The 16867-nt window shown below is 43.7% G+C and overlaps 1 protein-coding gene and 1 pseudogene across 3 annotated transcripts in view; one reads left to right on the plus strand and one right to left on the minus strand.

The window, feature by feature from the left end:
- The window catches only part of MYO5C (myosin VC), a 106095-nt gene that overhangs the window by 44500 nt on the left and 44728 nt on the right, over window positions 1-16867 (minus strand). For all 3 annotated transcript variants that reach the window (XM_040492712.1, XM_040492713.1, XM_040492714.1), the window contains 8 exons: window positions 10925-11008; window positions 9040-9174; window positions 8518-8615; window positions 5994-6080; window positions 5425-5536; window positions 4185-4396; window positions 1422-1587; window positions 941-1087 (listed from right to left, as the gene is read on the minus strand). In XM_040492712.1, the coding sequence (XP_040348646.1) occupies window positions 941-1087; window positions 1422-1587; window positions 4185-4396; window positions 5425-5536; window positions 5994-6080; window positions 8518-8615; window positions 9040-9174; window positions 10925-11008 (1041 nt within the window). The remainder of the gene's footprint in view (window positions 1-940; window positions 1088-1421; window positions 1588-4184; window positions 4397-5424; window positions 5537-5993; window positions 6081-8517; window positions 8616-9039; window positions 9175-10924; window positions 11009-16867) is intronic.
- On the plus strand, window positions 6087-8186 carry LOC121041720 (glyceraldehyde-3-phosphate dehydrogenase-like; annotated as a pseudogene).

The following is a 16867-nucleotide window of genomic DNA, read 5'->3' on the forward strand; positions in this document are numbered from 1 at the left end:
AGCCGATGTGAAGACAAAGGGAGAAGGATGCTATCTGCAAGCCAAGGAGAGACAACTCAGCAGAAACCAACTATACCAATACCCTGACCTTGGACTTCTAGCCTCTGTGATGGCAGTCCTAGCAAACGAATACACCTAGAATGGAGTCCGGGCAGCATGGGGACTCGCAGGGGCCCTGCTCCTAGCTGTCACAGCAGCATTTTGCTGTTCTGCACGACCCATGTAACATGCAGGCCTGTCACCCCACAGCACAACGATGAAAGCCACATCAAAACCTCAAGCTGTTTACACATTCATCCCTTCACTAAGGACCCCTATAGCATCGTTTGTGGCTAAGTTTCAAGTTTACCTTAGGAGAATCTCGGGATTATTTGAGACGGGCAGATCAAGGGGTGAGTTTTATAGATCTGGGCACTGCATATTCCATAGTCCTTCTCCACTGGCTAAGAACATGGGGATTTTGTTTCCTACCAGTGAGAATGGTATGAGGAATCTCCCCAAACGAGGCAGGGCTGCAGTTAGACCATATAGACCTTTGAGCAAATTAGAAAGTGCCAACTCCCGTGAGCCAACACAGCCCTGAGGGAGCATGGCTTGGCATGCAAACAGCATCTTTGTGCAGATGAAAAAAAGGCACCCCTGCCTCGAGGCAGCACAGCTTTGTACCAGGACACATGGGTTGGCAAAATCAAAGTAAGGCTGGATTTCAGCTGCACTTGCACTGCTGGGCAGCGGCCCTTGTGCAGTGTACAACCTATACAACCACATGTAGCAGCCCTTTACAGTGTACTTCTGTTTTCTAGAGCAGGTGGTCCACATAAACTATTTGAACCTCCTAACACAGGCATAAATCTTAACAGCATTAGCTGAGGAATTGGCCCAGGATAAAAGAAATTTGTTAGAAAAAGTACGTATGAAAGATACATTTACAAACACCTACCTGATCTTCTAACTTTTTCTGCAAACGCTGGACCCTGTAAGTAAGCTGAATGTTGAGCACAAATCGTCGGATACTCTGGAATCTGCGCCTGGCCAGCCACGCCCGTGCATATTTCTGAAGGATCACAGCCTTATGCTCCTCCAGCATCTTTGAAACAAGATATTAGGAAACATAAGTTGGCTCTCCAGTGTTTCTCTCACAACTCCTCCAATGTTGAGTGATGCAACTACCAAAATATTTTCACAATGCAAAAGACAAATTTCCTGTAATCAACCCACAGAACCCTATTATACCTAGACCACTGAAACAATAACCAAACCCCACCTATAGCAGACATATGTGAACAGACACTCATATACCAGAACTCCCTGCTCTCTATGAAGGTCTTCACGCAGAAAAAAAGATCTCACTATGATTGGTGAAAAATAACCTGAGCCCTGGGAAATTCATGCCCTAAGAAAGCACGGGGTCTCAGCTGCACCTTCCGATACTTCCTCCTCGCCAAGAGTCCTCGGGTGTAGGCCTGGATGGTGATGGTGGCCACACGAATCAGCTGGTAGAGACTGCGGACAAGATATCCACGACAGTACTTCTGAATGATTATGGCTGCCCATGCTTCTTTTAAGGCTGTTGCGGTAACAGCTTTCCTTGGTTAAAAAGAATGCAGAGTATATCTGTTATCCACAGAGCACTGACTTCTACTGTAGAGCAACATGCTTGTATAGCATTTAAAAAATATATCTATTTTGAGAGAGAGCGAGGGAGAAAGCAGGGGGAGGGGCAGAGAGAGAGGGAGAGACAGAATCCTAAGCAGGCTCTGCACTATGCACAGAGCCCGATGTGGGGATTGAACTCACGTCATGAGCTCATGATCTGAGCCGAAATGAACAAACACTTAATCCACTGAGCTACCCATGTGCTCCAGCAGTTTGGTTTTTGGTTTTTTTACTGAAGAATATTCGAATGTCTTGCAAATCTACCCATTAAACTCTACAACTCATTTACTCTAACATCCACTGGAAATCAGTCTCATCACGTCTCCTTTTCACCCTGATCTGAGTGTGGACCTGCTCTAGCCAGAGGAACGACGTGGCAACTGTCACATTCTTCACATGCAGGTGGATCCATCCGTCATCACTCACATATGTGGAAACAAAACCGGGCTTTCGTACTGCTTATCCATCCTTGTGGGAAATCACGCTAGAGGCTCTAGATCAGGGCAAATTATAGCCTGGGGACCAACTCTGCAGCCTTCCACCTGCTGCTATTGCCAAGTGTTATGGCAATGCAACCACACCTATTATTTGTATATCATTCATGGCTAATAACAGCAGACTTGAATAGTTGAGAGAAACTGCAAGGACCCTAAAGCCTGAAGTAGTTGTGGCTTTAACAGAAAAAGTTTGTCAACTCCTGTCTAAAGGACTAGAAGTGAAGAACAAAGTTCTTACCTTCATAGTTTACAACCTCATGTAGCAGACAGACTTACAAATGGCCAAGTGGGACAAGAGGAAACATAAAATAACTACTAAAAGATCTGTAAAAGAGATAGTACAGAGATATCATTCTGCTTGTGAGTCTGCCCTTGATGGAGAGGTGGGATTTCTGTAGACAGTGAAGGTTGGAAAAGGCATTTCAGGCTAAGGATCAGTGAACACATGGAGGCCTAGCTATGCCTGAAATATTCAGAAAAAGAGAATCTCTCCGAAATTGCTAGAAAATAAGATACATGAAGAAAATTAGCCAGTGAGGTTAGAAAAATAGAAACCATTTGCTATTTAAGCTTATTTATTTATTTTGAGAGAGAGAATGAGCAGGAGAGGGGCAGAGAGTGAGAGAGAGACAGAGAACCCCAAGCAGGCTCCTTGCTGTCAGGACAGAGCCTGACATGGGGCTTGAACCCACAACTGTGAGATCATGACCTGACCGAAATCAAGAGTTGGATGCTTAACCAACTGAGCCACTGAGGCATCCCGTTATTTAAAAATATATTTACTGAATACCTACTCTGGTGTGCAAAAGTATGACCCTGGTTCTCCCAGAGCTTCCATTCTTATCAATGTATCTAGGCCATGGGGGGCCTTGAACACTCATGTCAGAGACTGAATGTAGGAAATAGGGGTCACAGGAGGCATTAAAGGCAAGAGGAGGACAGTGGCTCCATCAGGCCCTGCTTCAGGAAGACACACAGCAGGTAGAGGCTGTGTTGTAGGACCATAAAGCAAGTGGTGGTGAAGGTCAAATCTAGGGCCAGGGTGTGGGAATGGAATGATAGGACAGACACAAGAGGTAAGCAGGGGTAGAGCTGTCAGGCTTTGGTGATTCCTAAACAGAAAGGGAGCATGAGTTGGGGAAGAAGAGAACCCTGGGCTGTCCTGCACTGGAGACTGCTTCTATTGACTGACCCAGGGCAGGGGAGGGAAAGCCTGGCTGTGTATGTAAGATGGTCACCTGAGGTGGGATGGTGAGTCTAGTTTGGAGTGTGTCGAGGCCGTGGTGCTGAGGCCCTGGTGTGCCAATCACGTAAACAGGCCCAGATGCTGCTGGAGGTCAGGCCTCAAGCTCAGGAAGAGGTGAGGTTCAGTGACACGGTCTGACTCTTAAATACTTGCCTTCTCAACTATCCTCACAGCTTGCCAAGGAAGGAGGCAGCACAGACACAGGCAAGCACACACTGTTGTCTGGGAAGAATGCCATCTCACAGGCCAGCCCGGCACAGCCTCGTGGGAGCACTCAGTGAGGGCTGGGATTGGTGGACCTGCCCTCCACTCAGCCATCCCTTGGGAGAGGGCTCTGGGTTTGCTGGCAGAGCCTTGCCATGGATCCCCTAAGGCACGGCCTGCCCCCTCCCCATCTGCAGGGAGGCTGGTCAGTGGTTACTCATGGCATTTACTTAGGGACTTCCCTAGGGCCCTGTCTTACGCATTTTCAATTCCCACAGAAAAAGGGCCCAGTCCCTCTTCCTGGTCTCACTGGGGATTCCGATTCGCTTCAGCAAAACCCTGATTGAAGCTTCCTCTCTTCAGGGTCCTAGTTGTCACCGCTGCCATGGGAACAGTAGGCGGAGTCAGGACTACTTGCCCTAAGGTAGGTAGACTCACGGCTGGCCCCAGGAGGACACCCACACACATCTGCACCCTCCAGGAGAAAGGCCATTTGTCCTTGACAGGTCCCTCCCCCAGCGATGAGCAGTTAGGAGAGTGGGCCACACAATTCCACACCTCTTCCTTGGCTCTGGCCATACCTCACAGTTTGCTGACCCCGGAAGTACTGCTGGATTGTCAGGACAGCTTGTCTTTCTCGGAGAAACTTTTTTCTCTGGAGCCAGCCACGGATGTGCTTTTGTATCACAACACAACTCTGCCTGAGCTTATCCAATCGGAGTTTCTCTAAATAAGCCACTTGTCCTGCTCTGAAGAAAATTTTGGTTTTACCAAACTGGTACTGATTAGAATCCTGGAAGAGAAAAATGATAGAATCACAAATAAATCCTTCAGAGTTTATAGTATTTGGAAAAGATGTTTAAGAGATTCCAAGGTGCCAAAATATTGTTATTTTTGACACACCTGTTCCTTGACATAAAGCAAAAAGATTCTTTTTGTTAAAAAAGTTTTTTAACATATATTTATTTTTGAGAGAGAGAGAAAGAGAGAGAGAGGTGGGAGGAGGGGCAGAGAGAGGAGACACAGAATCCGAAGCAGGTTCCAGGCTCTGAGCTGTCAGCACAGAGCCCAACATGGGGCTCGAACTTGTGAACTGTGAGATCATGACCTGAGCCAAAGTTGGATGCTCAACTGACTGAGCCACCCAGGTGCCCCAAGGCAGAAAACTTCTGATTATGACCTAGAAATTTATACTGTGACTTGTTTAAAGCCACTGGGTGAAGAAACGAACTTGAGGTTCAGGGGTCTGCGTCTGTCTGTGGGGTAGGAGGGCTGTGTGCATGCTTGGTGATTCTTAGGCCATTGGGGAGCTTCGGCTTCTCATATGTGGTTTCTACAATAGAGCAGAGCCTGGAAAGGTCTGGTTTCTGTCTTTATTTTGGCTTGTCTTCACCACCTCCTTTCCTGGCCATAGTAACTCTGTCCCCACTTCTTTTCTATCAAACTCACTGCCAGAGCAATGACCTAAGTCCACACGGACTGCCATGTTTGGGAACCTCCTGGTGTAGTGGCAGGCTCAGTTGACTGTGTAATATGAGCCAGGCCCATCGAAGTTCCTTAAATTGTGGGAGGTCAGAGTATGATAGGAGGACTCTGGGGGAGGTCAGGGTTCAAGCCTGGTTCAAGTCTGTAATGGTGACTCCTACTTTCAGGAGATGATGCCCCTGTGAGTGTGCCTGCTCTGATCTCCTTAGCACTCAAATGCTTGGGCATATTTTCTTTCATGACAACACAGTCATGGGACAGGTGGGTAGGGAAACACATTTAGGAGATGGGCATCTGGGTAAGAGCCCATGATTCCAGGAGCTGAGCAAGACTGACCTGGATGAGCCTGTGTAAAACCACCTTGCACACCTCCTTTTTATCACTGAACGAAAGCTCCTGCTTGGTCATGAGCACACCATAGCGACTGTAGAACTCAATGTATGTCCACCTGCAAAGTCAAAGAAGATCTGAGGAGGTGTGGCTGTGAGGAAACATGGCATGTCTGTGGATCCCACTGCTGCTGGGGTGGCAGTGGGGGTAGATGGGAGTCTGTTCTGAACTTTGACCTTTGACCTCACCCTGAACACAGCGGACCAGGAGTGTTTTTTTTTGCCAATACTCTACTCTGATGATTATGCTCTCCTCCCCCTCCATCTCCTCCTCTCAGGAGCAATGGGGAGGCAGGAGGTGATGTTCACTAGCAGTGAAATCAGGTGATGGGATGATGGTGGCCCCTGACCAGTACATGGCCGCCAGGGGCCCCCTCTGGCCTTCCCAGGGAAGAGTGGGAATATCTTGGGGCATCTTATGCAAGTACCTGACAAAAAACATGGCAGCCTCTCCCTCGGTTCTCAGCAGACCTGAAGGTTGGCATTTTCCCCCCAAAACAAGGAGAGAGAACCCACCTGGAAGGGTAGCTCTGGGCACTAATGCGAATTGTTTCTAAAACACCGCAGGCTCGCAGCTGCTGAACAATCCTTTTAGAGTCGAATCTTAAAGAAGAAGATTTCAATATGTGTTAAGCTGTCATGATGGACAAATATGCCCATGAGCAGTTCAGCAGACCTGCCTGGACTGTGAGCCCTGAGGAGCGGGGTCTGCCTCTGTGATCCCCACGCAGGGCACCCAGCAGCTACTTAATGGACACCTGCCAGAGGACAAATGAAAACAGCAACTCTGTGAGAGTTCAGGAAGCTGTACTGAGGTCACAGAGAAAGGAGTGCTGGATTATGATGGTGGAAATGGAAAAGGTCTCATGGGGGAAGTGGCCTTTGGTTCAGCTTCGAATGACAACCAGTGTGGAAGAAATATTTCCACTCACCGCATTCAAATGCCCATTTGCTGTTTGAATTCCCTTTACAGGGTACCCTCTGGCTGAGGTTGGACCCTTTGGTGGCCCACGGACACATACACCACCTCCATGGACAGTGCATGCCCCTCAGACACATCTTAGGTCTAGTCAGTTGAAAGAGACTCTACAATGTTCACTCCTAGGTCTGGGGTTTTCCTGGGGGGGCCCCAGAGAACAAGTCTAATATCTCATGCCATATTTGAGGCAGAAACCTCTGTTCCTCTACAGAATTTCTTTCAAAAAACAAATTCTTTTCTTTCTTATTGAGGTATAACTGACATGCAGCATTCTAGTAGTGTCAGGTGCACAGCATAATGACTCGGCATTTGTAATATATTGTGAAACAATCAAAAGAAGTCTAGATCACATTCATCATGGCACATAGTTACAGCAGTTTTTTTTTCTTGTGACAAGGACTCTTAAGATCTATTCTCTTAGCAACTTTCAAACATGCAGCACAATATTATTAACTGTAGTCACCATGCCATATACAAATTCTTCTTGTAATCAAGGAGACATTCTGGCTTTCTCTGCTGCATCAACTTCAGTTGTAGACTATTCTTTCAAATCTATCCCCTTTGCTTCACCCTGGAGACAAGGTGGTTTAGCCATAACAGAGAGCTTGTGCTAGTTAACAGTATATGTAAAGGATGGGACTGCTCTGAATCATTAAAAAAACAGCAACAGGCTCTCTGCTCCTCCTCATTCAAAAGACAGCAGCATCTTCTGCTGAACTTCCAGCTGTGTCCCTGAGACACGATGGTGAAGGTTGGAGTAAATGGATTTGGCAGTATTGGACACCTGGTCACCAGGGCTGCTTTTAACCCTGGCAAAGTGGATATGGTTGTCATCAATGACCTCTTCACTGACCTCAACTACATGGTCTACATGTTCCAGTATGATTCCACCCACAGCAAATTTCACGGCACAGTCAAGGCTGAGAATGGGAAAGTTGTCATCAATGGAAAGCCCATCTCCATCTTGTAGTAGCAAGATTCCACCAAAGTCAAATGGGGCAATGCTGGTGCTGAGTATGTTGTGGAATCCATTGGGGTCTTCATTACTATGGAGAAGACTGGGGCTCACGTGAAGGGTGGGGCCAAGAGGGTCATCATTTCTGCCCCTCCTGCTGATGCCCATGTTTGTGATGGGCATGAACCACAAAAAGTATGACAACTCCCTCAAGATTGTCAGCAATGCCTCCTGCACCCCAACTGCTTGGCCCCTCTGGCCAAGGTTATCCATGACAACTTTGGCATCATGGAGGGACTCATGACCACAGTCCATGACACCCAGAAGATGGTGGATGTCCCCTTCGGGAAGCTGTGGCATGATCACCAAGGGGCTGCCCAGAATATCATTTCTGCTTCTACTGGTGCTGCCAAAGCCGTGGGCAAGGTCATCCCTGAGCTGAGTGGGCAGCTCACTGGCACAGCCTTCCATGCTCCAACTCCATTGTGTCTGTTGTGGATATGACCTGCTGCCTGGAGAAAGGTGCCAAATATGCTGACACCAAAAACGTGGTGAAACAGGCATCAGAGGGCCCCCTCAAGGGCATCCTGGACTTCATTGACGACCAGGTTGTCTCTGCAACTTTAACAGTTACACCCACCCATTCACCTTTGATGCTGGGGTTGACATTGTTCTCAATGACCACTTTGTCAAGCTCATTTTCTGATATGACAATGAATTTGGCTATAGCAATTGGATGGAAGACCTTATGGTGCACGTCACTTCCAAGGAGTAAGAGCCCTCTGGATCGCCAGCCCCAGAAAATGCAGAAAGAAGAGAAAGACCTTCAGCTGGTGGGGGTCCTTGCCTCAACTCATCCCCAAACACACTAAGAATCTCCCAACCTACACAGTTTCCATCCCAGAGCCCCCAGAGGAAGGGAGGGGCTTGGGAAGCCCTACCTTATCATGTCCCATCACTAAAGTATACTGTACTTAGCCAAAAAACAAAACAAAACAAAACAAAAAACCAGAAATAGTAAAGTTCAAGAGAATTATAAGCAAATTCTCCAACATTGTGACAGAAATGGCCTCAGTGTTTTCCCTCTCCTGCATAGAAGCACTTACTCGAAGGGTAATTTTTCATCATTTGGCTTGATGCATCGGACATAGTGGGGTGTGGTTGCATTGAGGGTTTCCATGAGCAAGTACAGAGAGCTGCGGAACTAGGAAACAAGGTCAGAGAACAAATATGCTGAAATTTGATACTCATATCAAGGAAAACAAAAGGGCCAACCTTAGTAAATTAAGAAGAAGAGTTAGCTTCATGCATTAACATCTATTATGAAAGGTTTTAATCTGTGACTGTGAGTATTAGCATGTCCTATGTTCTGGACAGAATTCTGCTCTAACCAATTCTCCCAAATAGCAAGAACTTAGTAAATCATGTTATTGGGCACGTGGTTTTCTCAGGCCTGTGCGGTCTTGGAGGCTGAGGGATGATGACAATGAGCTGCGACTTTTCTTTGCATTTACGTATATACTAGATGTGAACCAGGTCAGTGCCCATGTCCAGGCCTGGAATGTGGGCCCCACCACTGCCTGGCTCCCTGTGGGGCCTGGCCCCATCCTCAGGTACTTTCTGTGTACCTTGCTCCCCACTGTGGTCCGGAACTGCTTGTTGTTTGGCTTGATGACTGGCTTTGCAGATTTAACTGTGATTGCTGAACCGAAAGGGGAAGGAGGAACTGGATTTTCTTGAAAAAAGCTGGCACAGAGATGAAACTGGAAGGAACAAAGGGGATTTCAATGTCCAAAGGTGTTCACTCATAGTCAGCAGGTGATACAAACCTCATAAATGGTCATAAGAACCCCATGTAAAATGAGGTTAGCGGTCTCCACCAATCTCTACAGCCTAATCTGAATCCCACAAGAGGACACTCCTCCCCCTGGATGATGCATAACTTCTTTCCAGGAATCTAAGCAGAGAGGCAAATCTGTGCAAATGTCTATATGTCATATTTATATTCCATATATATATTAGATATATATTAAATGTCTGTATGGACATTTACACAGTGGAGACATTTACTAGCCCTACCTCTGTGCCTTGGCTCATGCTGTTTCAACACCTGGACTCTCCTCCTTCCTACCTCATATTCTCATCCCTGTAAATCCAAACTCTACCCATTACTCAAGGTTCTATGAAAATATTTTCTAGCTCTACCCCATTCACTTGCTTCGATTAAGTTTAAAACAAAGGTAAAAAAAAATTGTGCCCTGACTCAAATTAATTTCAATTTCTTCTACATAAAAAAAATCTTTCACTTATGAGTGTCTTCTAAGATATTCATTACTTTCTACCATGCATCAATGATTTCTTTAAATGTCTTATCTTCTTAGAGCAAAACTCATTTTTTTTTTTCTTTTAAATCAAACACTGACAATCTCCTTTGGGGGAGAATCACTGCCTAATATATCCTTGTATGCTCCAGCTGCAAAACCCGTGGATCTGTACTTCCCACGCCTCTGAGAGCTTTCGTGCTCAGCAGAGAGACCCATCTGTGCTTTGATGTGATCTGCATTCACCTTCCAGACCGGACCCCAGGGTATGCTTGGGGATGAGTAAGCAATTGGTGAATTAAATGAACTAATTTTGTACACAAGATGCAGGCCATTTCCATATTGAATTCTCTATCATAAATCGGTTTTAATAACTGAAGTTGTCATGCCTGCGACTTCTATATGATTGTTAGTGGAAGTGCTCATGCTTATGTGGGAAACTGTCAAAATACTTGAATATGAACAAAGGCTTAGGGATCTTTCAAAAGAAGAAAAATAAATACGATCTAAACTGTTCACAAAATGAAGGCTTGTGTATGGAATATTCTTATTCTCAACTATTAATAAGGAAATGTTCAAAGGGGAAAAGGAAAACCCAGAAGTCATTCCTTTGGTGACCCTACTCCTCACATAGAACTGTGGATTTGAGGAGCCTGCACATCTGAGCCAGCACTCCCTTCCCAGGTCACCCTCTCTCTGTCTTGCCCTGGTTTCTTTCATGTGCTTAGCACTACGTGCCATTGCTACTTATGTGGTTAGGGTATGTCATTCCCTCTAGAATAGTGAGCTTCATGAGGGCATGCATCCTGGCTGCCTTGCTCACTGCTATAACCAGAATCTAGGGCCAGTGCTTGGCACATGGTAGGTGCTATATACATATTTGTGAAAGAATGAATAAAATGTAAACTGTGGTCTTTTAACTGGTTATAGTAGCTATCCTTCCTCTCTGGCATCTGCATATTTGATTTCTGATATTGCACCTAGTGGAGATTTGTCTGCAAGCTGTCAGAAGCTTGGTACATGTTTTAGTCCCAATTCCAAAATAGTTATTTTTTCTAAGCATGAGCTACAGTTTGCCACTGCAAGACAGTACACATAACCACACACTTCTTACTCTTTCCTGATACACATATAGATCCATTTCAAGTTATATAATGAATAACATTAATTACCATCGTAGGACCTTACAAACCTTGCTTGCTCTCAAGATTTCAACCAGCATATCATATACGGTATCTCTGTTCTTCTCAAGAAAACCTTCACATTTATATTCTACCTGTGCAGAGAAAGGATTTAATTATTGCCAAAGAAGCAAAAGCAGACAGCATCTAAGACCAAGGAGTTTTTCTCTTTTTCTAAGAATGAATAATGAAGGCACTAAAAAAGCAATCTTCTAAAAACAGATTCTGTTTCTGTTTATCACAGGAACTCTATCATATAAAACTTCGGAAGCTGGGAATATGTCACTTGCTGGAAAGAGCCAGGCTCTCTCACTGCCTTGATTTCTAACTTGTCACTGATCATTCTGTATTCTTCTACCAGCTCCCTCTAGCCACAGGAGACCAGTCATTCCCTGCAATGTCTGAAGTTAATACACACACAGGTCTAAGAAGACCAGGCTTAAGGTTCACTCTGCCTTAGGAGGAAAAAAAAAGCCATCAGGAGGAAAAAAGCTCAGTGTTGTCCTTTGGGTTCAAACCAAAATACTATCCTAAATCAGCATGAATATGGTAGAAAGTAAGATTTGTCTGACCACAAAACTTTCAAAGGCCACCAAAGCCCTTGGGGTCAGGTTAGAGTGGGTAAATGTTCACATTGCCTGAATTTGGCTTAGAAAAAGTCTCCACACGGCCCTTCCTGATCCTTAAGGCTTCCTGAATCTCTCAAACAATAACATATCCAGGGTGGGTCCTTAAAAATTCAAACTCCAATAGTTTATGCCTCTAGTTTACATAGTTTATAATGTAATATCTACTTGTCATAAATTTTCATAAATTAGAAAATATGTTTAAAAATCAACATATGGAAATCTGTGGGATTTCTGTACACCAAAATGAAGCAGCAGAAAGAGAAATCAAGGAATCAATCCCATTTACAATTGCACCAAAACCCATAAAATACCTAGGAATAAACCTAACCAAGAGGTAAAACATCTATATGCTGAAAACTATAGAAAGCTTATGAAAGAAACTGAAGAAGACACAAAAAAATGGAAAAACATTCCATGCTCATGGATTGGAATAACAAGTATCGTTAAAATGTCGATACTACCCAAAGCAGTCTACATATTCAATGCAATCCCTATCAAAATAACACCAGCATTCTTCACAGAACAAACAATCCTAAAATTTGTATGGAACCAGAAAAGACATTGAATAGCCAAAGCTGGAGGCATCATAATTCTTGACTTCAAGCTGTATTACAAAGCTGTAATCATCGAGACAGTATGGTACTGGCACAAAAACAGGCACATAGATCAGTGGAACAGAGTAGAGAACCCAGAAATGGACCCACAAACATACGGCCAAGTATTCTTTGACAAAGCAGGAAGGAATATCCAATGGAAAAAAGACAGTCTCTTCAGCAAATGGTGCTAGGAAAACTGGACAGCGACATGTAGAAGAGTGAACATGGACCACTTTCTTACACCACACACAAAAATAATCTCAAAATGGATGAAAGACCTAAATATAAGACAGGAAACCATCAAAATCCTTAAGGAGAAAGCAGGCAACAACCTCTTTGACCTCAGACACAGCAACTTCTTACTAGACATGTCTCCCAAGGCAAGGGAAACAAAAGAAAAAATGAATTACTGGGACCTCACAAGATAAAAAGCTTCTGCACGGCGAAGGAAGCAATCAACAAAACTAAAAGGCAACCAGTGGAATGGGAGAAGACATTTTCAAATGACATATCGGATAAAGGGTTAGTATTCAAAATCTATAAAGAACTTATCAAACTCAACACCCAAAGAACAAATAATCTAGTGAAGAAATGGGCAAAAGACATGAATAGACACTTTTCCCAAGAAGACATCCAGATGGCTAGCAGACATATGAAAAGATGTTCAACATCACTCATCATCAGGGAAATACAAATCAAAACCACAATGAGATACCCCCTTACACCTGTCAGAGTGACTAAAATTAACAATTCAGGAAACACTATATATAGAGAAAGGGGAACCCTTTTGCACTGCTGGTGGGAATGCAAACTGGTACAGCTATTCTGGAAAACAGTATGGAGGTTCCTCAAAAAATTAAAAACAGAAGTACCTTACAACCCAGCAACTGCACTACTAGGTATTTATCCAAAGGATATAAAAATGCTGATTGAAAGGGGGCACATACACCCCAATGTTTATAGCAGTGTTAATGACAATAGTGAAAGTATGGAAAGAGCCTAAATGACCATCGATAGATGAATGTCTAAAGACGTGGTATGTATGCATATATATATACATAAACACTATAATATTACTCAGTGATCAAAAAGAATGAAATCTTAACCATTTGCAACAACATGGATGGAACTAGAGCGTATTATGCTAAGTGAAATATGTCAGCGAAAGATAAATATCATGTGACTTCACTCATATGTGGAATTTAAGAAATATGCTGTAAGTGGGATGTTGAAGTCCCCTACTATTATGGTATTATTATCAATGAGTTTCTTTATGTTTGTGATCAACTGGTTTATATATTTAGGTGCATCATGTTGGGGGCATAAATGTTTATAATTGTTACATCTTCTTGGTGGATAGACCCCTTAATTATGATATAATGCCCTTCTTCATCTCTTGTTACAGTCTTTATTTTAAAATGTAGATTGTGTGATATAAGTATGGCTACTCTGGCTTTCTTTTGGTGACTATTAGCATGATAGATCGTTCTCCATTCCCTTACTTTCAATCTGAAGGTATCTTTAGGTCTAAAATGGGTCTTGTTTAGGTCTAGATGGATCTTGTTTTCTTATCCATTCTATTTATGCTATGTTTTTTGATTGGAGAGTTTAACCCATTGACATTTAGAGTGAGTACTGAAAGATATGAATTTATTGCCATCGTGCTGCCTGTAGAGTTGGAGTTTCTGGTGGTGTTCTCTGGTCCTTTCTAGTTTTTGTTGTTTTTTTGGTTTTGTTTTGTCTTTTATCCCTTCAGAGAGTCCCCCTTAAAATTTCTTGCAGGCCAGGTTTAGTGGTCACAGACTCCTTTAGTTTTAGTTTGTCTGGGAAACTCTTTATCTCTCCTTCTATTTTGAATGACAGTCTTGCTGGATATATAATTCTTGGCTGCATATTTTTCTGATTCAGCACACTGAATATATCCTGCCACTTCTTTCTGGCCTGCCAAGTTTTTGTGGATAGGTCTGCTGTGAACCTCATCTGTCTTCCCTTATAGGCTAAGGACTTTTTTCCCTTGCTGCTTTCATAATTCTTTCCTTGTCAGTGTATTTTGTGAATTTGACTATATTATGCCTTGTTAATGGTTGGTTTTTGTTGAATTTAGTGGGAGCTCTTTGTGCTTCCTGGATTTTGATGTCTGTGTCTTTCTCCAGGTTAGGAAAGTTTTCCGCTATGATTTGCTCAGATAAACCTTCTACCCCTTTTTTCTCTCTCTTCATCTTCTGGGACTCCTATGATTCGGATGTTTTTCTTTTTTAATGAGTCACTGAGTTCTCTAATTTTTTTTAAATGTTTTTATTTTTGAGAGAGACAGAGTGTGAGCTGGGGAGGGGGCAGAGAGAGAGGGAAACGCAGAATCTGAAGTGGACTCCAGGTTCTGAGCTGTCAGCACAGAGCCCAATGCGAGGCTTGAACTCGTGAACTGCAAGATCATGACCTGAGCTGAAGTCAGACGCTTAACTGAGCCACTCAGGCAACCCCCTAGCTGTAATTTCTTCCTGCTCTTTCTTTTGGGGTGAATTGCTTCGTTTTGTCACTTTGGAAGATGAAAAAGAGTTAATAAAATAAAAAATTAAAATTAAAAAAATTAAAAACAACACAAAAAATCAAATAAAGGAATCTAGATCCTAGGTGTATTTGGGTCTGGTTATTGAAAGAAGTTGGATAGACTAGAGAGAAAAGGGAAAGAAAAAGAAGAGAAAAAAAGGATGAAAGTAAGAAAATGTTTAAAAAATTTTAAAAAGTCCCAATAAAACAGAATAAAATGAAATGAAGAAAATAAAATAGAATTTAAAATTTTACAAAAAAATAAAAAATATAGTAAAAAAGTTTTTAAATATTTTTTTAAAAACCAGAAAAGAAATTTTTTCTCTTTCTGTATCCAAGAATAAGAAAAGAAAGAAAAAAACTCAAATAGATGGACCAGCAAACATAATGAAATCACATCCAGTTTCCTCTAGAAGTCAAACTCTGAAGCATTTTATAGTGTGTACACTAAACAGGCAGAGAGACTTGAGGTCATCCTCTAGGGATTGGTTGGTGCAGTTGGATGGAGCTTGATGTAAGCTCCGTTCTCTACTAGGTGGCACTGCTTAGTTTATCGGGGTGGATTGGTGTGGCACAGAGCACTTGTATGCAGATGCATGAGAGAGGTGAAAATGGCGTCACCCAGCTTCCCAGTCTCTGGCACCAGAACTCTGAGCTCTCACTGACCAGCAATCAAGCACCCCTCCTTTGTCTCTGGCTTCTGTCCACTCCCCACTTCTACACTGTCTGTGTCCAAGCTGTCAGCCTGCCAGATGGCACTTCCCTCATGAATTATATCTCAATGGGGCTGTGTTACCAAACCCCTCACTTCTAAGAGCCCTGTGGCTTCGACTTGCTCCAACCCTCTGGGGAAGGGTCTTGCTGGGCAATGACCAGGTGCTGGCTTGCCCCCCAGGAATGTTCATGCGGTCATGCTGTTGCACAGTTTCAGAGATTGTGGCCAGGTGTCTGCCTGCCCCAGAAAAAGTTCATGGGATAGCACAGCAGCTGAGGTTCAGAGATTATGGCAAAACACAACACACAACCAATGCCAGGTTTCACCTCACTCTGGTGTCTTTGTTCCAATACCAGCAAACATGGCTGTTCTCTGGGGTCTGCTGGGACCTTTGCCTGTGGGGACACTACAGCCTCTACCAAATGCCCTCCTAGCAGGGGAACACCTTCTCCCTGTGTGGTCCACGGAGCCCTTGGACCTCCCTGTCTGCTTCTGGGGATTTGCCCTTCCCCTCAGAGCACCACCACATATTGACTCTGCTCTACCTTGTTTCCAGAGTACTAATGGTATTGAAACGCTCTCCTTTCCCTTTCTCCCTTTCTGGTTCAGTCACTTGTGCGTGTTTCCACTCTTTTTCTTTCTCTCCAGCTACTTTCGGGGGAGTGCTTTTCCTGGACTCTCCCCCATTTTCTCAGTCCTCTCTCTGCAAAAACAGCTCCCTACCCTCCACGGCTTCTCTCTTCCCAACTGAATTCTCCGTGCTGTGTACCCGCCAAGTTCTGTGGCTCAAGTTATACAGATTGTTGGGTTAATCCTCACATCAATTTTCTAGGTGTACAAAATGGTTTGGTGCTGATCTAGCAGCATTTCAGTGACGAGAGAAGCCAAGAGCTTCCATGCTGCTCTGCCATCTTGGCCCCTCTCCCACTATATCAATTTTGTCTTTTTATTAAGGTACATTTGTTTCGGGGCGCCTGGGTGGTGCAGTCGGTTAAGCGTCCGACTTCAGCCAGGTCATGAGTTCGTGAGTTCGTGAGTTCGAGCCCCGCGTCGGGCTCTGGGCGGCTCAGAGCCTGGAGCCTGTTTCCGATTCTGTGTCTCCCTCCCTCTCTGCCCCTCCCCCATTCATGCTCTGTCTCTCTCTGTCCCAAAAATAAATAAACGTTGAAAAAAAATTTAAATTAAAAAAAAGGTACATTTGTTTCATAAAACATAGATCTATAAAGAAGAAAATAAAGACCACCCAGAAAACACAACATCTTCAGCCAACCTATGTTACCACTGTAATAAATATAACTGAATAACAAAGGAAAACCTCAAAAAAATATATAGCTTTCATTATAGGAAACAATTATGCTGCCTTGATTTTGACAACTTTATAGAGGAAATAAACTGATAAGAGACTAATGAATTCACAGTAAATCCAAAATCAGAAATGAGGTCCACTAGCACCACATTCATGTTTAA

The sequence above is a fragment of the Herpailurus yagouaroundi genome, unplaced genomic scaffold (genome assembly GCF_014898765.1).
Source record: "Herpailurus yagouaroundi ecotype Mexico unplaced genomic scaffold, PumYag 184, whole genome shotgun sequence".
NCBI lineage: Eukaryota > Metazoa > Chordata > Mammalia > Carnivora > Felidae > Herpailurus > Herpailurus yagouaroundi.